This window comes from Lepidochelys kempii, chromosome 1 (genome assembly GCF_965140285.1).
Source record: "Lepidochelys kempii isolate rLepKem1 chromosome 1, rLepKem1.hap1, whole genome shotgun sequence".
Classification (NCBI taxonomy): domain Eukaryota; kingdom Metazoa; phylum Chordata; order Testudines; family Cheloniidae; genus Lepidochelys; species Lepidochelys kempii.
Genome location: NC_136380.1, coordinates 76391598 through 76416452, shown reverse-complemented (window position 1 = coordinate 76416452; position 24855 = coordinate 76391598). Strand labels below are relative to the sequence as shown.

The window sequence follows — 24855 nt, the reverse complement described above, 5'->3', positions numbered from 1 at the left end:
ACAATGAAGGATTAACTTCCATATAAATAGGAGGTCAAGGTAAAATGGTCCCAAGACAAAGATTACTGCTGTCAAAGAAAAAAATATGTATCTCAGAGTCTGATACTGCTCCATTGAAGTCAAGGGCAACTGTTTCCCTCAGGGGAAGAAAAAGAATCAATGGGCAGAGAATCAAGCCCAAAGAGAATACCTGCAGAAAAGTATGGTTTGTGACATTTTTATTCCTTTTTAATGTTTGTCCTTGAGAGTAAGTAAAAGATGCTGGACATTGATAGGTCATTTGTTTGTATGCTCTTTGTAACTAACGATATATCACCTCATGTTAAAATAAATGATTTTCCAGTTGTTTACAGACTACTTGCTGTAAGCAGCATAGTGTTATTATGATCTATTGTGGTTACTTTTATTACTACAGTTATTTTATATGACTATTGCTATTATTTCTGATCAGCTGTTTAGCTCAAATATTATACTCCAAGCTATTCAATGGGCATAATAGATAGCCCTGCTCCTAAGATCTTACAGTCCGAAAATCAAGCACATCAAAGATGGGATGAACTGGGGAATCCAGTGGTGGAGATAATTTATCCTGCTGGATATTATATATATATATATATATATATATATATATATATATATATATATATATATATATATATATATATATATATATATATATATATTATTTATTATTGCTATAGAGCTCTTCTCATGAGCCTCATCATGATTATCGTCTTACTCTATAGGTCAAATAATTTATTGAATTTTATTATTTTATTTGTTTTAACCAGTATAAGTAGAAGACCTATAAGGTTAAGGTTACCATACATCTGTATTTTCCCGGACATGTCCGGCTTTTTGGTTATTAAATCGCTGTTCGGGAGGAATTTTTAAATATCTAAAAACGTTCAGGATTTTGGGCTTTATTATTTTTCCCCAAAGAAGAGTTGATCATTCAAGAAAGAGAGTGAATGTTGATCACTCGAGAGAGTGCCCGCTTTTCCCCCCTAGCTCCCAGTGCTTGTGCCGCGAAACAGTTGTTTTGCATGGCTGGCAGGGAGGGGGAGGAGGGGGAATGCAGTGCACTCAGGGGAGGAGGCAGGGCCAGTGCAGGGATTTGGGGAAGGGATCCAATGGGACAGAGAGGGGGCAGAGTTGGGGCAGGGACTTGGAGGAAGGGGTTGGAATGGGGGTGGGGAAGGGGTGGAGTTGGGGCGGGGCCAGAGGCGGGGGGGGCGAGCACCCACCGGCACCAGGGAAAGTTGGTGCCTAGCCCTGTGGTTCCAGACAGGTATGATCATTTTTCCATAGTGGTGATAGTGCAACGCCGACAATTTCAGTGGCTTTTCTGAGTTCGTACCGTGCACAGTAGTGTTTCCTCAAGAGTTCTTTATTTGAGATTTTCTTTTACTACTCCCAAACACAATGCCAAAACGAAAGTGAAAAATTTACTGCAGAACTAAAGACGAAATTCCCGTGTTTTAGAAGTGGTAGAGAAGAATGGGAAGCTGAGTGCTTGGTATGTAGACCTGGTACACATCTCTGTGAAAAATAAAGGCGCTAATGATTTATGAACTCATGTGGACTCAGACAAGCAGAAAAAAAGCAGTTCGAGGAGAGACTGATCAACAAAATTGACAGATTATTTTGTAAAACCATGCAGCAAATCAGAGGATGCTGTGACTGCAGTAGAGGGTTTCTTTTGCATTTTACACTGTTAAGCATCATAATAGCTTTAAGTCAATGGATTGCACATCTGTCTTGTTGAAGAAGACATTCCCCTGATTCTGAAGTAGCACGGAAATTTTCAAGTGCTAGAACCAAGACAGAAGCAAATGTTATCTCTGTGCTTGCACCACATTCTTTTGATGTTGTTCTGAAAACATTTGAAGAAAATGACATAGCTTACTGTGGAGTTGCTACAGATGGAAGCAATCACAGTCCAGTGAAAATATTCCCTGTAATTATTCAGTATTTCGACTGGAAGAATGGCGGTTTGCAGTCAAAATGGATTGAGGTCCAGAACACACCTAATGAAACTGCCGACACGAATGCTTATTACATAAAAGAAATGCTTGAAAAAAATGATTTGTTCAAGAAGTGTATTGCATTTACAGGTGACAACTGCAATACAATGTTTGGAGGACTCTGGCGTGATGAAGATGGAAAGAATGTGTTTGCAAACTTAAAGAAGTTGTTGCAGAAGAGAACATTAATTGGTGTGGGTTCCCCAGCACACATTTTGAATAACTGTGTTCACCGTGCAGCAGAAAGAATGAACATTGACATTGAGAACATTATTTTTAAAATTTACCAGTACTTTCACATCTACACTGTCTGAACTGAGCAGCTGAAGGAGTACTGTGAGTTTGTTGATCTTGAGTACAGAAAGCTGCTTTCTCATAGCAAGACACGATGGCTGTCATTATTTTCAGGCATAACAAGGCTGATACAGATGTTTCCTGCCTTGAAGTCATTCTTTCTGTCACAGGACAAACCTCCCACAGTGCTTAAGACATTTTTTGAGTATGAATTAAGTGAGATTTACCTCTGGCACATGTATTCACTCATGAGTGTATTCCAAACTTACATTCAAGAAATCAAAAGGGAAAGCAATTCTGTCATGGAAGTGCTGAAAAGTTTGAACTCGGTTCACACTATCCTTCTTGAATGCAAGACTCACAACTTTATGTCCGTGAGAGTTAAGGGACTACTGGCACAAAAGCACATGGAAGGAATTGATGACGAGTGTGACAAATTCTGTACTGAAGTAGATAATATGTATAGCAGATGCTTAGAATATTTGGAGAAGTGGCTTAGACCCCCAGAAGACTTCTCTTGTTTCAGGTGGATTACCTGAGTGAGACACCGAATTGGAGTGAAGTGGAACCATGTATCAAGTACCTGATCCATAAGGGAGTGCAAACTGATGACGTGAAGTGTTTTGATCAGGTCAGCAACTTGAAGAAGTTTACGGAAAGTTGCAACTGTGATGAAGAGGTCAGTAATTATTTGCTAGCACACCAGAAGTGGACCAAATATTTTGAGAAATCCAAAAACCTTGAGTGTCATTCAGAAACGTTAAATATTGCACAGTTCTTCTTTGCTATTCCTTTTCGATGCAAATGTAGAGCGAATTTTTTCACTGATGCAAAGCCAGTGGACAAAGGAAAGGAACAACTTGAATGTTGAGTCACTGAAAGGAATTCTACTTGTACAGTACAACTTCAGACAAACTTCTTGTAAAGAATTTCATGCCTTCTTAAAGAGCAATCAACCACTGCTGAGAAAAATGCGATCTACAGAAAAGTATGTATGGGCACATGAAGAGAAAGAAAACTGAAGAACTGGTGAAAGGAAAGAACTCACTACGTATAAAGAAGTACAGTAAACTTTAAATAATTTAACTTCACTTTTGAGGCTTATATATACTCAATATAGATGACATGTAGCGCACAGCATGTGTATAATATGTGTATAATAACACATAAATAAAACGCGAGTTGGTAGATAATGGTGCAAATACCCCGGGTGGAGTGTCCTCATTTTTGAGTGTTCAGATATGGTAACCCTTCTCATTCCTGCAAAGTGCTGAACACCAACTCTTATTAACTTCTGGATAAGCCCTTAGGAACAGATTTTCAAAAGAGGTTAAGAATCAAGCTTTCAGTTACTCAGAACTCATCACTGGGGCCAGATTTCCAGTACATCTGACACCTATTTAAACACTTAGTTTTTAAGTGATATATACCCATCATGCCAAGCTCTCATATGGCTGCTTATTTCGGTACCTAAATGGGAGCCGAAATCTTTGAAAATCTGGCCCTGATTATGGGTGCTGAGCACTTTGTGAAAATTCTGGCCATACTGATGCAAGGCATGACAAACATTAATAGCTGGAGTCAACTATAGTCTGAACGGAGTCTGAATTCATTTGGTACATGATTTAATGAATAATGAAGGTAGCTGTTTCACCATTTAATCAAAGGTAACTAAAAAGCATCTCGTTTTTATTTGTGATTGCACCAAAACAAGAAGTTTTGAAACCCATTGAAGCAATCAGTCCCAATGGGTATTTCAGCAGAGATTAAAAACAACAGAATTTTGAAAGTGAAGTGTTCTTCTCTAACCTTACCCGGACACTGAATAGAAGACATCAAAGCAGTGATATGCTGCATAGAAATCCTGGGGAACTCCTGGGAGCCCTTTGTTAAAATTCTGTCATGATACTGAAGAGCAAGTTGGGATAATTTCCCTTCCTCTGATGGAGTTCACCCATGCTCTGGGATACTGCTAAATCATCCATGCCAGACACAATTTATCCCTTCAGCTTATTAAAAAATCCTTTTGAAGAGCTAATGCTTTCCCTTTGGAGTGGACAAAATGGCAAGTATTTCTGTAAAATTTCCCAGGGAGAGATTCCAAAGGACCCGGTTCTTCCTCTACAAGGTCTTCACACACAGGCCCAGCTTCAAATGATATGAGTTGACCAAACAGTGTTATGGTACCTATACTGCACTTCTTAAAGAAACAAAGTCGATTCCCCCCCCCCCCCAGCAAATGCAATTAAATATGTTTGCACTGGTATTGCCTCCCTTGAGGATTGATTGTCTGTTTAAATGGGAACACAAATTAATAGATTTCCTCATTCCTCACCCTTCTTTTCTGCAAACAGAGGTGCCCCTGAGACACCGGGTATATCACAGGCTAGCGGAAAATGCTTGTGTGGGAGCCCCTTGTTAAAATACTGGCAGCATGACCCTGCTTCAAAGGGAAATTTCAAAGCAAGTAATTCTTCTTCAGGGCGACTTGACTAATAACTATGGGAACCTTCAAGAAAACCATTAACCTGTAACTTCTACTGACTGAAGTGTGTCTGCTGTTTTAGGAACTAATCCTGCTGTCTCTGCTCAGGCAAAGCTTCTGTGGAAATGATGAATGTGTTGTCTGAGTTAGGATTGAATCTGTTGTCAATTAATTAGTTATAGTTCTATATATGTATTGTTTTTTTCCCTGTTTCCCTTGTTTATTTTATCCGTTTAGAAGCTTAAAAATAATATGTCTCTCCCATCCAGTTGCATCTGATCCGTTCTGAATATGGGGATTTCAGCCCTGTCATTCTTACCCTTGAAATAATAGGACTCTCTGGTTTGCCTCCTTGTCTCTGTGGTTTCATTACTGATTTTGTCAGTGAAGCTTTGAGATTGTGATTTGACAATAAAATAATAATTTCAGTGCTTAATTCTAACATTTTATCCAGCTAAATACATATTTACTCTAGCAGAATAGTATGCGTATTAAGTGAAAAATCCTGCATTTCTATTCTGTGTAAAGCATTACCAGCCAGCCAGGCACTGCAGGGCAAAATGGCTCAGGGCAGGTTGGCTCAATACAAGGTTTTTACACAAGAACAATGTTTTCCATTGTTTAACAGCTGCCACATACTGGAGCCTGTGTGCTGGCCCATACCTGACCCAAAGCTGTCTGCTCTTTGGTGGTGCAGCAGTCAGTTGCAGTGATAGAAAGCAATTTCTCCCTGCTGCTATTTGGCAATTCAAGAGGCTTCCTGATCCCTTTTCTCCCATTATGCATCCACATAGCACAGGGCAGAATTTGTGTGCCCTATTGTGCCCTCGATATCTGGCATAACTAGGCAGGCAGATAGATGTGCTTGCGTGCACTGTAACAGGTGGCACATAAGAGCTGAGCATCCCATAATGAGAGAACCGAAACAAATGAGTCAAGCTAGAGGCATAGCCATCTAGTTAAGGTGCAGTTGCATTTTGAGCATAATTAGATGTTTAATTGCACAGTTAGATTTAGTAGATATATTTGCTTTTTTAAGCAATTATTGATGAAAATAACTTTTAAATATAATTTATCCTCTATTTCCTGCAAATCAGACTGCTGACAGATTTGTAGTATTTGATTCTGGCTATTTTTTTTCTAAAATTTACTTTGTATTGGATGCTTGCAAATAAAATACAGAGGAAGAGGCAAACACAGCAAAGCATGAATAACTCTCAAAAAGTATTTGTAAAATATAAACTCACCCAAAAGGATAAAAATCAGCATGAGCCAATACAAAACAGTTTAAAGCATACTTAACAGAATGAGAATAAATAGACCTTCTCAAGGATCCATTAACAAATTGTATTCAGAGGAAACTCTTTTTTACAATTAGAAGCCCTTAATCCATATTTCACAATCCAAGGATATAGTAAATGGCTACCCAATCTGTGTGCATGTGTGTGTGTTTGGACACATATACCTACTGTGCATATATGACTGGCTGCAAGTATGGTATCATCTTGTGGTTAAGGCATTGGACTCAGACACAGGATATCAGATATTAATTTCACGACTGACTTCCTATGTGACTAATTCACTTTGTGCCTCAGTTCTCCATCTGTAAAGTGAGGATAATAACACTTACTTTGTCAGTTTTATGTACTTCGATTATAAATTCTTTGGGGCAGAAACTGAATATGACTCTGTACTGTGTATAGCACAAAGGAACCTTAACTTTTCCTAGAGTATCTGAGTGCTACCAAAATACAAACTAGTGATAATGTGAAGATGGCTGTATATATTTTCATCCTATAAAGCTGAGAAAATAATTCATGAATATTTTTGAATTTTATAAACTGTTTTTAATAAAATATTTGCAAATAGCATTTTTTCTTATTGTTTGGCCACTATTATCACCCTTATTTGGCCAGAGTTTTACCCTTTATCAGAATTTAGTATGCATTCACCTACCCAGATTATGCAAAGAAGGAACAGAGCCAAAACCTCAGTCCTCTCCTCAGTAATATCTTGGGAGGCTAGCTCTATAGCTACAATGACTGTGATTGTGCCCAGGGACCCAGGGACGCTTTGATAGCATGGAGATGAGCACAAGATAAATAAATAAACTTAGCAGATGCAGATACGGGAGTTCACAAAAAGAACGGGAGTTGTTTCTTTTGCTCTCTCTACCCCCTTCTCCATGTCAGGACAGAGTCATGTCAGGACAGAGTCATGCACAATCAAGCATTCATAGAACTGTTAGCTGAGCTGTTTAGACATAGCCAGAGTGGAGCATTATAAGTAGAACTTTAAAGGAACACCGATTTCACATTAATTTTTGACTCCCACCTTTGAAAATCTTGGTTCTGATATTTAAAGCCTAGTATCCCATTTGCCTGCATATCAGGTAGACATCTATGTCTTGCATATGAAAACAGGGCTGTAGTGGAAAGTGTTTTGTGACCTATTGTTGCTCACTATAATATAGTTTTGCTACAATGATGGAATTAAAGATTGGGAGCGAATGCATTAGTACAGATCTATATTATGCATTTCAGTTTCAAAATGGAATTTCCCCCATGCAAACCTTAGCAGAACTATTGTATAATGCATTGCACATATTAGCCGTGCAGGGAGCATCAGTTTATAGTGACCCCAGACTTCAGTTATCTTGAACAATAGAAATCAGATGAAAAGGTAGGTGTCTTAAGACTGAGTTTGCAGGCATTCTTGTAAGAGAATTACTTTATTCTTTTGCTTTGTTGCTTTATTTGACATCCACTTCACATGACATATCAATGTAGCCTGATTCCCTTGCCTACTTGTGTTACCGTACAAGGGTGTCTATGAGGCAATATCGTAAAGTTCCATGGACTCACTAAAGATTAGTGGTAGAATTGTGCTTCCTTGTTCTGGACATCAGCTTCAGTGCCAAAGAAACATAACAGTAAATGGACATTTAATGAGCTTGGAATTCACGGAGTGTTTAGAACAATAAAAGCTTCCAAATGAATAATTGTTTCACAGCAGGAAACTTTTGCATCCTAAATTGCTCAATGCTTGGACTTTAAAATAGCCTGCATTTCTATTAGTTCATCTGTGGACACTGTAGAAAAGGCAGCAGACTGGGAAATGATTCATATAAAAATATATGCAGTATGGGTAACACTGGAAAAATGAAATCAGAATCATGTCATCTTAGGAACCATTATAAAGATGGAAATTATTTTCATTTGCCTACAATAGTTACAAGCAGAACTGAAACACAATTCAACAGCATTTTCATAATTGGAATTTGAAAATAGATTTTAGAGTTTTTCTGGGACTTCCACACATAAATCAGCCCTTGCTGATACATTCATCATATATGCCATTGAAGGAAAATCAACAAACAGTACCTGCATGTGTCATTTCCTGAAACTATCCCTTAGGCATATTACATATATCAGAATCCCCACAGATTCAATTAGAAGCCTATGAAAACAAACTAGGACTTTACCGTAGTTTTTAGATATCTACATTTAAGATATAATGAGCCAAATTATGCTCTGCACCTCAGATTTAAGCTCCACAGTGAGGATATCTTGTGAAAACTGCTGGTGGAATGAGGAAGTGCAGAAAGGAGTAAGAAATAAGGAAAAAGTCATAAAGGTGATGGAAAGTAACCCATAAGAAGAAGCAGTTGTTGCCTACAGAGTCTCCAAGGGATCAGCAAAGCAAGCAGTCAGAATGGTGAGAAACCTAACTTTAGGTGAGCTGTATAATGAGTTGAACAACAGTCCTCAGCTTGCCAGACAGAAAATATATGTGATATAAATGGACAAGAAGCAAAAGGAGGGAAGATGGAAGATGCCATTTGTAAGGGATCCAGGGGCAGACTGCTTGTAACAAGAAACATGGTACATAACAGGAGGCAAAAATACTGTGAGAGTCTACTTAGTGAGAAGAACCCTTTATATGCCAAGTTACTGTTGTGTGAACTGATAAGCAATGGCCTGTTAGAAGCAGATGTTAAGGCTGCATTTCTGAAAATGGCACCTGGAAAATCAGCAGGTCCAGATGAAGTCATGGCAGGTATGATCAAAGAATTGAGAGACATTGATGGACACAGTTTGGAAAGAGTAGAAAATTCCAGAAGAATGGGGAAAGTCTATACTGGTACCTGTATACAAACAAAAGGTGGCATACAAGACTATTCAAAGTACCAAGTAATTAATGCTGTCCCACTGCATGAAACTGTTAGAGAGAATCATTCATAGTCAAATTTGTTGAATAGTGGAGCCCCTTTTAGGAAAGGAGTGCTTTTGTTTTAGAAAAAGGAAAAGGATGACAGATTATACGCCAATCAATAAACAGTTGATGGAAAAGAAGCTTTCCTCAATTTGGAGAAAACATTTGACAAAGTACCTCAGTGACTGCTGAGGCCTCCACTGCAATTCTGTGGGGTACTGGAGGACCTTGTCCAGATGATGATGGTTTCATGACAAAGGTACGGATGCCCTTAGGTGCAATGGAGGGTTTTGAGGTGAAGGTTGGGCTCCATCAAGGATCAGTGCTTATCCATTACTATTCATAATTGTGATGGGCTTCATAAGCAAGCAATTCCAAATGGAAGATGGTACAGAGTTAAATTTTGTAGACAATGTTGTGCTAATGGCTGATAGTGAGGAATACTTGGTTCAGACAAGTCATGCCTGGAACAGGGAACTAACAAACTATGGTCTCAAAATGAGCAAAGAAAAGACAGAAGTCACATGGGGACTCCCGTGGAACCAAGACAGTTGAATATCAACAATTAGGGTCAGTTCCTAAATCATGTTTCTGTGTTTAAGTTCCTGAGGGGCAAGTTAGTGACAAATGGACAAATCAACAGTAAACTTCAGGGAAGGCTGCTGACTGTGGGGAAGTCTGGTACAAGATAAGTGGAGTGATTTATGATCAACAAATGCAGAAACTACTTACGGGACAACGACACAAAACTATGGTAAGACGAGCTCTTCTGTTAGAATCAGAGACCAAAGAGAGGCACTTGAGAAGACCATTGCTGGGCCATGTATGGAATGAGGAATGATACCAAGGTTTGCTGCATCAGAGAGAAGCCACAAGAGAGGAGGCTGATATGGTATGGGCGTATGTGAAGGCTGGATGAAGGGAATCCTATTCTGGAGCCCTTTGAGACTAGAATTCAAGGGCAGAGAACAGGAGGATAGCCAAGAAAATTGTGGATAGACTGTGTATGGGAAGATGGTGATATTGCTTCTGCTTTCTGATGGGATAATTTGCTTTTTCCTCTTCTAAATTATACACAGTAGCTTGTATAATATATTTTTCTATGATTTCAAAAATCCATTTTCCATCCATTTATGTTCTAAAACTGCAATTCTAAAATTTGTACAGATTATTTCTGTCCTCATCTGCACCCATTTTCACCCATTGCTCTGTTTATCCAGGTTCTTATTTGACTCAGATTACCTAGAGTGACTGAGCACCTACACTTTTCCTTGCTTTTTTTAACCTTCCCTCCACTTATGGTGGGCAACTGTGCAGCAACCCTGCTTCTGTGGTTTGGAAATCGTATGAGAAGTAAGTTATCCTGAGATTTCTGGCTCATGAGGCAGAATAAAGTAGTATGCATTTTGATCTGAGAATTAAACCACCTATTCCCAAATGACTAGTCAGAAAATAACTACCATTCCACTGAGTGTTGGCAGAACACAAAGAAGAATGTGAATTTGACAATAGTACTAACATCAACGTATTTCCCAGTGTGTTATACTTTTGTGAGCTTGAAATTTGATGAAACATATTCTGTAGCCTTTCATTTTAGACAACAGATGAGAAAAGCAAACAAAGCCTCTCTGTTTATAGTTTTGCTAATTGAAGTTCTTGTTGCACTGAAATTTCCGTGTTTTGGCTTTTTTTTTTAGGTTATATTCAGTCGGAGGTCGCGATGGAAGTTCGTGTTTGAGTTCAATGGAGTATTATGATCCTCACACAAATAAATGGAATATGTGTGCTCCGATGTGTAAGAGAAGAGGAGGCGTAGGTGTGGCCACATGTGATGGCTTTCTCTATGCAGTTGGAGGCCATGATGCTCCTGCTTCTAACCACTGTTCCCGACTGCTTGACTATGTAGAAAGGTATCCATTTAGTGTACAATTACATGTGCTGTTTTGGAATGCAAGACAGGTTACAATTATTTGTATCCTAAAAATTGTAAGAGTTAAGAGTTAAGGTTTGTTGGGTTTTTTTTACTAAATGACAAATGAACTAAAAACATGTTATTAACCATATATAACTACTTGAGTAAGATCAATATCATATATTACCATAACAACTATCATACAAAAGTGGGTTTATAGAAAACAACACTTGCGTTGTTTTGTTTCATTAGTAGCACACTAACAGAGAAGCAGATCTAAGGTCTGTTCACATTTCCACTGGAAACTTCTGTGCTGAGGCAGAAATATTTTCTTATTGGAGAGACAAGAGCTCAGCATGTAAGCTAACCTGTAATACCAAATTAGATTTAGCTAGATTTAGCAATTTTTAAATTATCATCAGGCAAGTAATAAAAGAAAGCTCTTTAAGTAATTCTGATGCACACTGCACCATGGTGGTTCCTTCAGCAGGACTGTTATTGCCTGACTCTGTATTTACAGTATATAACCTGTACTTTGCATTGCACAAGGAAATATTCTGTGAATCCAGAGAGTTTAATAGGACACCAGGGCACTATTGAAGCTATTAAGATCTATCCTGCCTGTGATTTTCAGATAGGCTTCTACATTTAATTGAGGTTTTAGTTCCATTATTAAAAAAAAATTAAGAAAATTAACATATCAAAGGTATGCAAAAGTTATAATGCTAAAAGGGAGGACTAAAGAGGAAAGTGGGAACATACAGAGTTAAAGTTGCCACTTCTTTCCAAGGAGAAGGTTAATCAAAATCTTTAGGAGTGGACATGGACATGAAACCCTAGATTTACCTGAGGCTCATGAATTATAAAACATAGAGAGCGAAACAGATAGAACACTTTTTGCTTTTCCAACATCTGTATTGGTTGTCATATGGGAGCAGTGTTACTTTGGAATTTGAAAAAAAAGAAGAGTGTGAAATGCATTTCTTTTTCAGCCACATATGATTTTTGATTACTCCCTTGTTTCTGGGTTGAATTTTCCCCTCACTGAAATCAATGGGAACGTAAGCATATAGCTAAGGTTTGAATTTGGCACTTTATATAAAATGTTACTCTTATCTAATAACCAGGCATCATGAGAGAAGTTAAGGAAACAAATTGTATTGCTTGCTTTTTTGTGTTGAAATATGACACAACCTAATCTCTGTTAATTTTAATTCACTTTTCCTTTTTTTAAAAAAATGGGCACATAATAGTATTTTATGTCATTTCACATACATGTACTGTTTATGTTAAATAAACCCATACCAAAAAAAAAGTTGTGCCTTAATTTAGTGCACATGAAAGTGAGGGATTTAGAGCACTGCTTTGAGCCAGGCATATTGTAAACAGGTATTCTAGAATCTTCTCCACATAACTGTGACCTGCAACATCTCCAATCATAAAAAGAAAAGGAGTATTTGTGGGACCTTATAGACTAACAAATTCTAAGGTGCCACAAGTACTCCTTTTCTTTTTGCGGATACAGACTAACACGGCTGCTACTCTGAAACATCTCCATTCTTGTAGTCCTGGACTTTTATTGACTAAAAACTGATATTCATACACCAAACTTATTTGCATATGTAACCTGAACAAGACTTGATTCTAGGTTTTTGTAGACACAAAGGCATCGACACATAGAATCACAAAATCATAGAAATGTAGGACTGGGAGGGATCTCAATAGGTCATCTAGTCCAGTCCCCCACATGAAGCAGCATTAAGTATTATCTAGACCATTCCTGATATGTGTTTGTCTAACTTTTTCTTAAAAAACACCAATGATGGAGATTTTACATCCTCCCTATATAATATGTTCCAGTGCTTAACTACCGTTACAGTTAGGACATTTTTCTTAATGTCTAGCCTAAATCTCCCTTGCTGAAATTTAAAACCATTGCTCCTTGTCGTGTCCTCAATGGATAAGGATGACAATTTATCACCTACTTCTTTGTAACAAGCTTTTATGTACTTGAAGCCTGTTGTCATGTCTCCCGCAGTCTTTTCATCTCTAGACTAAACAATCAATTTTAAAATCTTTTCTTAGGTCATGTTTTCCAGACCTTTAATAAATTTTGTTTATTATCTGGACTTTTTCCAATTTGTCCACATCTTCCCCGAAGTGTGGTGCTCAGAACTGGACACAGTACTCCAGTTGAGGCCTTATCAATGCTGAGTAGAGTGGAAGAATTCCTTCCCATGTCTTGTTTATAGCACTTCTGCATCTCAGAATGATTTTCGCTTTTTTTGCAATAGTATTACAGTGTTGATTCACATTTAGTTTGTGATCCACTATAACCCCCAGATCCAAGTGTATTACATTGCATTTGTCCTTACTGAATTTCATCCTATTTAGTTCAGAGCATTTCTTCAGTTTGTCAAGAGCATTTTGAATTCTAATTTGTCCTCCAAGGTGCTTGAATCCCCTCCCCTTGATCTCATCCACAAACTTCATAAGTGTACTCTGTATGCCATTATCCAAATCACATGTGAAGACATTGAATAGAACCAAACCCAGGATACATCCCTGAAGAATTTCACTCACTATGCCTTTCCACCTTGACTGAACCACTGATAACTACCCGTTGAATACAGTTTCTCATCCATCTTACATTAGGCTCATCTAGGCTATGTATCTCTTGTTTGCTTGTGAGAAGGTCATGTGAGACAGGATCAAGAGCCTTTCTAAAGTCAAATATATTGCATCTACTTCTTCCTCCCATCACAAGGCTTCTTACCCAAGGATATTAGGTTGGTTTGACTTGGTTTTTTCTTGACAAATCCATGTTAACTGTTGCTTACCTTATAGGTGCTTACAAATTGATTGATTATTTGCTCCATTGTTCTTTCTGGGTACTGAAGTTAAGGTGACTGGTCTGTAATTTTCTGGATTGTCCTTATACTCCTTTTTATAAATGGGTACTATATTTGCCCTTTTCCATTCCTTGAGTATTTTTCCATTCTCCATAAGTTCTCAAAGATCATTGCTAGTGGCTCAGAGATCTCTTCAGCCAATTCTTTAAATATTCTAGGATATATTTTGTTAGGCCCTTTCAACTGGAAGACATCTAACTTGTCTAAGTAATTCTTAACTTGTTCTTTCCCTATTTTAGCCTCAGACCCTACCCCATATTAGTCATGTGAGCACTAGTAACCATTTTGATGAAAACTGAAATAATAAAAGGCATTTAACACTTCAGCCATTGCTATGTTTACTTTTATTGTCTTTCCTTCCTCATTGAGCATTGGGCCTACTCTGTCCTTGGTTTTCCCCTTACTTCTAATGTACTTGTAAAAGGTTTTCTTGTTGTTCTTTATGTCCTTATCTTGTTTAATTTAATTTTGTGCCTTAACATATCTAGTTTTGTTCTACATGCATGATTTTTTTGGTATGACTATTTTTTTGAGTTATCGGTCATTCAAGATCTCCTGGTTAAGCAAGGGTAGTTTCTTACCATACTTCCTATCTTTCCCACTCATTGGGATAGTTTGCTCTTGTGCCTTTAATAATGTCTCTTTAAAAAACTGCCAACTCCCCTGAACTCTTTTCCCCATAGGTTTGTTTCCCATTTACCCAACAATTTTCTGAGTTTGCTAAAGTCTGCCATAGTCCTTATTTTGCTGTTTTCCCTCCTACCTTTCCTTAGAATCATGAGCTCTGTCATTTCATGATCACTTTCACCCAAGCTTCCTTCCATCTTCAAACCCTCAACCAGTTCCTCCCTGTTTGTCAGAATCAAATCTAGAGCAGCCTCTCCTGTAGTTGCTTTCTCCACATTCTGTAATAAAAAAGTTGTCCCAGTGCAGTCCAAGAATTTGTTGAATAATCTATGCCCTGCTGTATTATTTTCCCAAGAGATGTCTGGGTAGTTGAAGTACTCCGTTACCTCCAAGCCCTCTGCTTTGGATGATTTTGTCACTTGTTTAAAAAAAAGCTTCATCCACATCTTCTTCCCATCTATACTGTCATCCTCAGTTAAATATATTTTCAAAGAAGGACGTAACTTAGATAGTGCCAGAGCCCATATACTGTACCTAAAAGATGGCAATTTGTGAAATCTTTCTTAAATATTTTAACAGCAGGGTTTTAGTGCCTTCTTAACTGCTTTGCAGTTCATAATAATGTTCTCCTAATTGGGTGTTAAAAGATTTAATTGTCTTTACTTTCACTTTGATTAAATTGGTCTCTAAACCTAAACATATAGTTAGGGCTAACATCTACACACATCACTGACTTTATTAATCCTATTGACTTCACTGGGACTACTCAGATAAGTAAAGTGAGCAGGTTTTTGTACTGTCTAGCTGAGAATTAAAATATTACTATCATGCATTTTTCCTCCTCCATCTTTTTTAAAGGACTGAATGTTTTGACTAAAGACCAGGAATTCTATTATAACTCCCAGTTTTATCCTAATTGTTGTAAATTATGGGGGGAGAGGGGGGTGCAGATTACAATAATGTCTGAAGACCTGGAAGGGGAAATACACATATGGTAAAGCCAAAAAATGTTAATTCTGAATGGATTTTGTCAAAGACTGTATGACTTTTCCTCCAAAAGCACCATATGCCTCTAGCTAATGTTCATTTTACAACCAGCTTTACCAAGCGTGCATTGTGTCTTCACCTCCCAGAGGGCAATAAACTTTAATAGACTCTATGATACAGTATTCTCTTTCTGATTGCAAGGGTCAAGGTGAGTAGCTGAAAAAACAGACAAGCTAAATATAAATAACATCACTGTGTTTTGTTTTATAAACAGGCAACCAGGGGCTAAATAGAATGCTTAGAACTCAATTCTGTCAACAAAACACAACTGAAAAAAGAGCTCCCTATTTGTAATTGCCTGGAAAATGCTTACATTTTCTTACAATCTTCTGTGAAAAACAGTTGTACATTTCATCTTTGTAGTAACTGCATGTGCTCCAGGGTGAGAGGGGATGCAATAAAAATTCCTGAATATAGAAACTAATAAATTTTAAGCTTTCAAGGTTAGGGCAAGGAGAGAGGCTACTGAGCTTTTGCTCATATTTTTAACAGCCTTATATAGAATCATAGAATCATAGGATATCAGGGATGGAAGGGGCCTCAGGAGGTCATCTACTCCAACCCCCTGCTCAAAGCAGGACCAATCCCCAACTAAATCCTGAACATCACCTATTTGGGAGTAAATGCTATTTAAAAAATTGGTCAAAATAACCCCCAAATAATATAATTTGTAACTGAAAAATACTGAGTATTTTTATTACACCTCTAATAAAATACTACTACTAATAAATATGCAGTATTACTTCCAGCTGCAGAAGATTTGGGAAAGACATGCAAAGAAATATAGCTTTTGTTTTTCTCCAGAACTATCAGATTGATTGGGAAATGCCCTTACATACATACCAGAATTGGGATAGTTGAAATTGGAAGTCTGATTCACAGTTTCTACTGATTAGGATTTAATATCATTTCCTAGCATCAAAGCTGATGTCATCAGATTTGGATAAATCTCATTTAAAAAAAAATCAAGTGTGTCTTTTGACAACCTTTGTGAAGAAAATGGAGATTTGATTAAAGCAGGTGTGAGCAGGCTGTGCCAAAATGTCTGTCATAGCATACTAAAGGCAAGTGAAAGAAACATCTGGCCAAATGAAAGTAATGGCATAGATAATAAAAGTGGATGCAGTTTTCAGAAGTGCCTAAGGCCTAGATTCACAAAAGTTCTTAGGCACTTAAGTCTGTGCTTAGATGCCCGAGTCCCAGATTTAGGCACTACTGCAATTCACAAAACTCCCATTGAACTCTGTAGGTGTCTAAACTCATTCGGCACCTAAGATTTTTTCAATAAAAGGTTCCCTAGGTGCCTGTATGTCTGACTCTGGGCATGTGCACACTGCCCCACTTCAGGAGTCCAGGCACCTATCTCCCATCTAAGCTTCACAATGATTTGCAAGTCAGGTAAAGATAAGTTGCCTAACTTGCATGTGGGACCTAATCCAGTAGGCATGCTCAGTGGCTGCCTACTGGATTGGGCCCCTCAAGTGAGTTCACACAAAACAGGGTGGTGGCAGCGGCTCTCTCTCATAATGTCTAGCCCAATAGTTATGGAAGTCACCTGGTATGTGGAAGACCCAGTTCAAGTCCTCCTCTGCCTCATCTGCCTGATGAGATTAAGGGATTAAGCTAGCTCACGAAAGTTTATACCCAAATAAATTTGTTAGTCTCTAAAGTGCCACAAGGACTTCTTCTTGTTTTTGCTGATACAGACTAACATGGCTACCACTCTGAAACCTGTCACTCAGGCTCTGTGAATCACTGTATTCCTGTGATTTTCTAGGAACCTAAAAGATAAAAGCATCACATCTAAGTATCTTTGTGAGGCTAAGTGACTTATTATGAACCTAGCTCTTATTGACTTTTGGTGCAACTTAGGCTCCTAAATTCTTAGGTACTTTTGAACATTTTACCCAGCACTTTAAAATCTAATAACAGGCATATTACACTGGAATAGAGACTACTTACATTTTTTTTTTACATTAGATCTTTCTTTCTTTCTTTCTTTCTTTCTTTCTTTCTTTCTTTCTTTCTTTCTTTCTTTCTTTCTTTCTTTCTTTCTTTCTTTCTCTTTCCAAACAGTATAGCAAAAGGACTGCTGGAATTTGCCCTATATTCTGATGTAATCAGTGTTGTGTGACTGATTTGATAGGTTCTGCACAGCAATCCCATTTATATTGCAAAAATACATTTTCACTTTTTAATAAACACTGAGGGACCACTTCTGACACCCTTAATCATACTGATTAGTATCTTACCATGTGAGTAGGGTCATAGATCTCAATGGTATTACCGGTACAGAGTAGTGCTACTTAACATGAGTAACAGTGGCACAATACAGCAAGAAACATGTCTTGAGTTCTTAGACAGGTTTTAATCAACTTACTGTAGAGTTCAATCTAATTTTAGGAAAAGTAGTTTCCAATACACCATAGAAGAACAGTTTAACTAGTTTGGTTTTATTTACATAGGGCCAGATTGTGCCATTCTTAGTCATGTTAAACAGCACCTTACTCTGTAAATAGTCCATTCATCTCCAAGGACAATCACAGAATAAATTACCATTCAACATAGAAGTATCTGAATCTAGCACATATTTTTTTTTCTGCTGCTGAAAAGATTGTTCAGATAAGAAGCTTGTATACAAGTTTTTAAGAGAACAGATTTTTTGTAAAGATGGACATGAGCTAATACCAAGGTTTTCATTAAGCTTGCAGCTTCCTTTCTTCTTGTTCAGATATGATCCAAAAACTGATACTTGGACAATGGTGGCTCCTTTGAGTATGCCTCGAGATGCAGTTGGTGTCTGTCTTCTTGGTGATAAATTATATGCAGTGGGTGGATATGATGGCCAGACATACCTGAACACTATGGAATCATATGACCCTCAAACTAATGAATGGACGCAGGTACTTATACACTCATTTTATTTTTTTCCACAATGCATTAACATTAGTAAGTAGCTGACGCTGCCATAGCTGTAAAATTATTCCTAATATTTTAACAACTATTATGATACGAGTTTCCCCAGAAGAAACAAAAGAAAAATGTTTCTCTTATGAAACCAAGAAGAGACAGATAAAGTAGTTGCTAAAATATTATCTAGCTATGCTTTTAATAACGTTTTTAGTCTGTCTGATTTTCAATTGAAATGCTATTTTCATTCTGAATTTTCAGTATATTGGTTGAAATTGAATTTGTAGTTGTTGAAAGTGGCTCTGCTGTTTCGTTTGGTGACAAATATGTCATGCAGATTTCTTGCTGGGAAAGCAGTTTGTTTACTTTGTTTAGCATGTAGAGTTTTCTATTTATTCTCTCCTTCCATTGCCTTTGTCAAGGTTCCTTCCCCACTCTGAACTCTAGGGTACAGATGTGGGGACCTTCATGAAAAACCCCCTAAGCTTATTTTTACCAGCTTAGGTTAAAACTTCCCCAAGGTACAGACTATTTTACCTTTTGTCCCTGGACTTTATTGGTGCTACCACCAAGCGTCTAACAAATATAACAGGGAAAGAGCCCGCTTGGAAATGTCTTTCCCCCCAAAATCCCCCCAAGCTCTACACCCCCTTTCCTGGGAAAGGCTTGATAAAAATCCTCACCAATTTGCATAGGTGAACACAGACCCAAACCCTTGGATCTTAAGAACAATGAAAAAGCAATCAGGTTCTTAAAAGAAGAATTTTAATTAAAGAAAAAGTAAAAGAATCACCTCTGTAAAATCAGGATGGTAAAGACCTTACAGGGTAATCAGATTCAAAACATAGAGAATCCCTCTAGGCAAACCCTTAAGTTACAAAAAGACACAAAAACAGGAATATACATTCCATTCAGCACAGCTTATTTTATCAGCCATTTAAACAAAACAGAATCTAACGCATATCTAACTAGATTGCTTACTAACTCTTTACGGGAGTTCTGACCTGCATTCCTGCTCTGGTCCCAGCAAAAGCATCCCACAGACAGAGAGGACCCTTTGTTCCTCCCCCCCCCCACCAGCCTTGAAAGTATCTTGTCTCCTCATTGGTCATTTTGGTCAGGTGCCAGTGAAGTTATCTTAGCTTCTTAACCCTTTACAGGTGAAAGGGTTTTTCCTCTGGTCAGGAGGGATTTAAAGGTGTTTACCCTTCCCTTTATATTTATGACAGCCTTCATTTAATGGACACTGTGAAGTTCGCTGAATGCTGAAATATAAAAAATGTGACTTGGCATGTGGAATATACAACTGTGGTATGATGGGTGGAACTAAGATGTGGCAGAAGGAACATAGATTAGCGTGGTTTAGGAATGCCTGGAATATTTTGGAGACACATAGCAATGGCTTCCTAGTACATTTTTGAAAATCTCTGTTTCTTACCACTCTGTCTCTTTGTGTCATCACTTATTGCTAATGAAACCACAAGTGTATGATTTATTGATTATGCATCCTGTGATATGACAGGCCCATGCAAAAACATTTTTTTTCTAAAAGGCATAAAGGTGTGCCAGTCCCCATAAAAAGCATGAGCAACTGGGTTTTGTAGAAGTCAGGAATAAGAGAGCTCTCTGATTTTTAGGTTTTTCTGGAGTAGCCATTATGACAGTGCTGGAACAATGAATGAACCACCTAATCTTCCACAGGCCTTGCTGTGGCAGCCCCACCCTTCTACAGCAACTAATTCTGTTTATGGGTTGAAATAGCAAGCTACAGCCCCATTATACTTGCCTAGGGAACAGGAATCAAGTTAAGAACACTTGTGCCACATGGTTTTGAAACCAGTAACCATGACTTTTATACATCTGACTCCTGCCTGCTTGGGATCTGACTGGAGACTTCCTCCACAGTATCCAGAATATGGAAGGCTTAGCAACTGTTCTCACCCCCTCACCCCCAACCCCAATCCCATGCAGCCTCACCAAATGAATCAGGTATTGCAGAAGTCTTGCTTCAACCCGCTGCATTGTGGGTTAATTTTACCCGAGGACAATCAATTTATGTGACTGTTGATATAGTTATCTTGGTAATTCTTTTTCCTGGTTAAAAGTCCCCATCACAAGTTGCTATGGAAAGCATGAGCAAAGTATCGCACAGTCTAGTAATCTGATAAATATGTGTGCCTCTGCATATATCAGTACACAGACACTTCTCTAGCTCTGGATTTTAAAAGATTATAAAAGAAGTATTGAACTATACACTTTAGGATTTCAGTGTCCTTTAGTGTAATTAAAAATAAATCTTATTGTCAACAAGCAAAATTAAATACCAAATGGTTTTTATTTTCCCATAGATGGATACAAGATTTATGTGGGTACTTCCCACTAATCCTCTTGGGAATGTCAGGCATAAATCCATTAGGACTTAATTCTACCACCTTTCCTCATCCTGTGTAGTATCTTTCCACTGAATGGGATTACTTGCCGAGTATAATAGACGTGAGGAAAAGGAGTAGAATATGGTCCTTAATTAATGAGGTGAGAATAGATTTTACTGTGTTCTTGTAAAAAGGAACAGAGAATCAGCATTATCTCTGAATTGCATATTGTTTTGATTTGTCATAACAACATGTCTTAAAGTCTGAAGGAAAAATCCTGCCTTCAGCCATTTGCATGTAACATGGCCACGAAGTACACAGTAAGTCACACTTCCTACTACAGCCCAAATGCTGCAAAAGCAACCCAGAATGACTGAGTGGCAGCTTTCCATATCCTGGCTCCAGGCCTTAGGAAGGATTTCTGGAACCACATGTTCTAGCCCCAGAGGAAGGGAGACTTTACTACAGGAAGTCAATGGTGTTCATTGGAATTTATCTTGCAGGAGAGGTGGAATTTTAAGGCTCCACAGTTCTACTCTAGGACTCCAGTACAAAGCATATTTCCTTAGGGAAGGATGAGATTTTGACCTATATCAGCACCTCAGCTTTTAACATTCTGGTCTTTTTTGTGGCTTTGCGTCTCATCTTTCAATTTCACCCTTAGTGGCCTTTGAAGAGTTATAATAGTTATGAACTCCACACAGGAATAATTGGAATATATATACTGCACTATACGTATAACAATGCTCTTCATTGTCCACTCAGAAAAAGTAGTGATAACACCAATAGTTCCCCAAGATTAAAATTGTAATAGTTTGGTTATGTACAATAGTAACGTTATAGAAAATCATGTACAAAGGTAATTTTCCTTATCCTTACTGCAGTGTAATCTTTTAGCTTTCTCAGTACCTTGTGGGTGCCAGGATGCTTATTAAAATATGTTTAAATAATGATTTTAGATTTTAAATATAATTTAAAAGTCTCATGAAATACTTTCTATTCCTCATTTTTCAGTTCTGCTCTTCATCTGTAGTTCTTATCATTTGGCCTGTGTTATACAGGAGGTCAGACTAGATTACCACAATGGTCCGTTCTGGCCTTGGAATCTATTGTTTAGTTCCATCAGAGTGAACGTAGAGTCATGTCTTTCCTGGTAATTATTGTCCTTAAAATTCTAGTGTCAAAGACTAATCTAAAGTGCATGATCAAGAAAGATAAGATGGTCTTTCTGTTGAGGTACTGGACTAAGAGTCAAAAGGTCTGTCTTTAATTCTAGGCTGTGACATACTTCCTCTGTGACCCTGGGCAACTTACTTATTCTCACTGTATCTCAGTTCCCTATCTGTAAAACACTTATTTTCTCCTGCTGTTTGTCTGTTTTATCTATTTAGTCATAAAGCTGATTCTGCCATCTTACTCATATTGCATAGCACCGTATTCCATCACGGAATACTCATGATGTTGGGGTTTGTATATTACATAAATTTAGCTGGCAGAACAAGTCCTCAACTGGACTCTCAAGTGTTACCCTAAAATGCCACAACATTTAAATCATTGAGACAAAATAGTGTTATTACAAGAATTTGTGGCAAGCACATAGTAGCAGAAGCTATGAGTCATCAATGTATCTAGCAGTTATTGCCAGTAAAACGTAACTTTTGGAAATACCACAGCAGTAGCCCGATCACTTTCTATCCTAAGTATAAATGGACAGTGGTATTGCAGATACCAGTTTGTGATAGCTGTGGGGAAATGTAAACATTGGTACACTGTGTTAAATGTCTTTCAAAAACAATTGAAAGCAAGTCAGTTCCATGGAAAATATTTCATGAAATATTTTATATACGATGCAAGAATAAGAGAAAAGCAGTTAATCAAAAGTAATCAAGAAGGGAGCTATCCCCTAAACCCAAAATGCTAGTTTTAAAAAAATGAATTATTTGTATTATAGTAGGACCTATAGCTCCCAGATGAGATCTGGGGCTCTGTACAATGTACAAACAAGAGATCATTCCTGCTCCAAAGAATTTACAACAAAACAGACAAAAAATTGCCCAAAATTACATAGAAAATAAATGGCAAAGCCTAGAATCAAACCCAACCTGTTGAGTCACAGTCTAGTGCCTAATCATAAAACCATACTTCATCCCTATCCTGCTTATACTTTTAACTAAGTACTGTATGGTAAAAGCAAGCAGTTAGAAAATTACAGTACTACGGTATCAGTGAGTTCTGTATACTTTTGGTAGTTCAGCTGCTATGTTGACAGTTCCTGAATAATATGTGCCACAATACTTCTGCCATTTCTTGCGAGACTTTCTGTTAATTTTAATCTTTTTTGTTATGCAGATGGCTTCCCTAAATATTGGAAGAGCTGGTGCCTGCATCGTAGTCATCAAGCAACCGTGACTTTTTCTGCACAGCTTTGGATTTTACTGACTGTGAAATGTTTATTTTTCTATCAGACAACAAGACTGATAACTCTGTGAAAAAAAGGATTTTCATAGTGAATACTCTGTTGATCACAAAGTTGAGAACATTTGAAAATGGGAAAGATTAAGGATTTATGCCCTGTCCAGTCATTAGAAACTGTTCACAGTCAGTGAACAAGAAAAAATCAGTCTGTTGTAGGAGCAAATGTATAAACATACAGTAGTAAGTTCAGGTACTGTTCTTGAGAATGTGTACTGCAGAGCTGCAGAATTGGAAGCACCCAGGGCTAGCTCTTCATAAGGAGCACAAGGGATATGAGAACAGTTTTCATGAAACACAGAGGGGTTTGACTGTGGAACCATCACAGCACATTCAGTTTCTTTTTCAACTTTGGTTTTATTAAAAGGAGAAGTAGATATAATGTGATGTTTTTCTGTCAAGATCTTATCTTCAAAGGGGTCCTGGCTTTCCCTTTTAGACAAGCGGTTAGACAAGGAGAGGGAATTAGTTCTCATTAAAGTAAAGAGGAAAGGTTGAAAGGTCTGAATATTTCAGCACTCTTCCTCGTTCAAAATGATTAAGCTGCTTCTCTACAGTCTGTGGGGAAGTAAATGGAAAAAAAAACAACAACAACAACACAATGCTTGTTTCAGTAACTTTGGACTGTCCCCCCCTGTCAGAGTTGGGAATCAGAGGTTGCACTGAAATTATATCCTAAGAATTAGCACAAACTCAATGCAGAAAGAAGAGCAAGCTTTTTAGCCCCATTGGGACTTTGTTGCAAAAAACATGAGTCCAAGAATATGTTTCATAAATCTATCTTAATCTTGTATTCAAATCAAGCATGTGGGTTCTGGTCACATTAAATGCTTTATGCATCTTCTGCATGTAGAACCCCTGGAAGCCTGGGTTTCCAGAAGAAGAAGAAGACAGCTACTTCTATTCTATTACATCATTTAACAGATGAAACATGACTCGGCAATGGAAAATGTGTTGACCTAATTTGACAGAAACCTCATTGCAGATAGACAAGGGGGATAAAGATGTCATTACATTTTCTTTTTTTCAAAACCACACATTCAACTTGGCCTGATTCTAGCTGCATAAAAGCCTTCTATTTTATTACTGAAAGTCAATGCAAGTAAGGGATGGATTAGAAATGTATGCTAGTAGAATAAGACAATATTAGACCATCATGAGCTAATGAATTCTGTATAGAAAATATACTAGACCCTTGTGTGCTTCCCGTTAAGGTTGATCAATTACAGTAATATAGCGATATCACGCTTTTGAGTCAGCAATAGTGTTGAGTTTGGTATTTTCTAATTGCTCAGTTGAATCAGTTTAAAACCTAATGGAGGGTGAGGATCCCAGAGATCATGGCATTCAAGGAGGCAGAGGAGCTGTGGGGAATGGGCCTACTGGTAGAGAACAATCTTTTTCTCTGGACCAATGCAGATCTATTCGGAAAAAAGTGTGTAGTTCCGTTACAGAAGTTACATAGTTCGTAACCGTTCAGAATGATTCTGACCTGGTTTGCCTTTAGCTGCTTGGAAGGCAATTCTGGCTGCAGACAAGAGTGTTTAGCATTTGGTCAGAATGGAAACCTTTGAGACCACTT

The 24855-nt window shown here is 37.8% G+C and overlaps 1 protein-coding gene across 1 annotated transcript in view; it reads left to right on the top strand.

The window, feature by feature from the left end:
• KLHL1 (kelch like family member 1) overlaps positions 1–23541 on the top strand; it is a 431335-nt gene extending 407794 nt beyond the window's left edge. Inside the window, exons 9-11 of the mRNA XM_073346360.1 lie at positions 10719–10931; positions 18251–18422; positions 23151–23541. Coding sequence (XP_073202461.1) covers positions 10719–10931; positions 18251–18422; positions 23151–23210 — 445 coding nt within the window. The 3' untranslated portion in view covers positions 23211–23541. The remainder of the gene's footprint in view (positions 1–10718; positions 10932–18250; positions 18423–23150) is intronic.
• The last annotated feature ends 1314 nt before the right edge of the window (positions 23542–24855 follow it).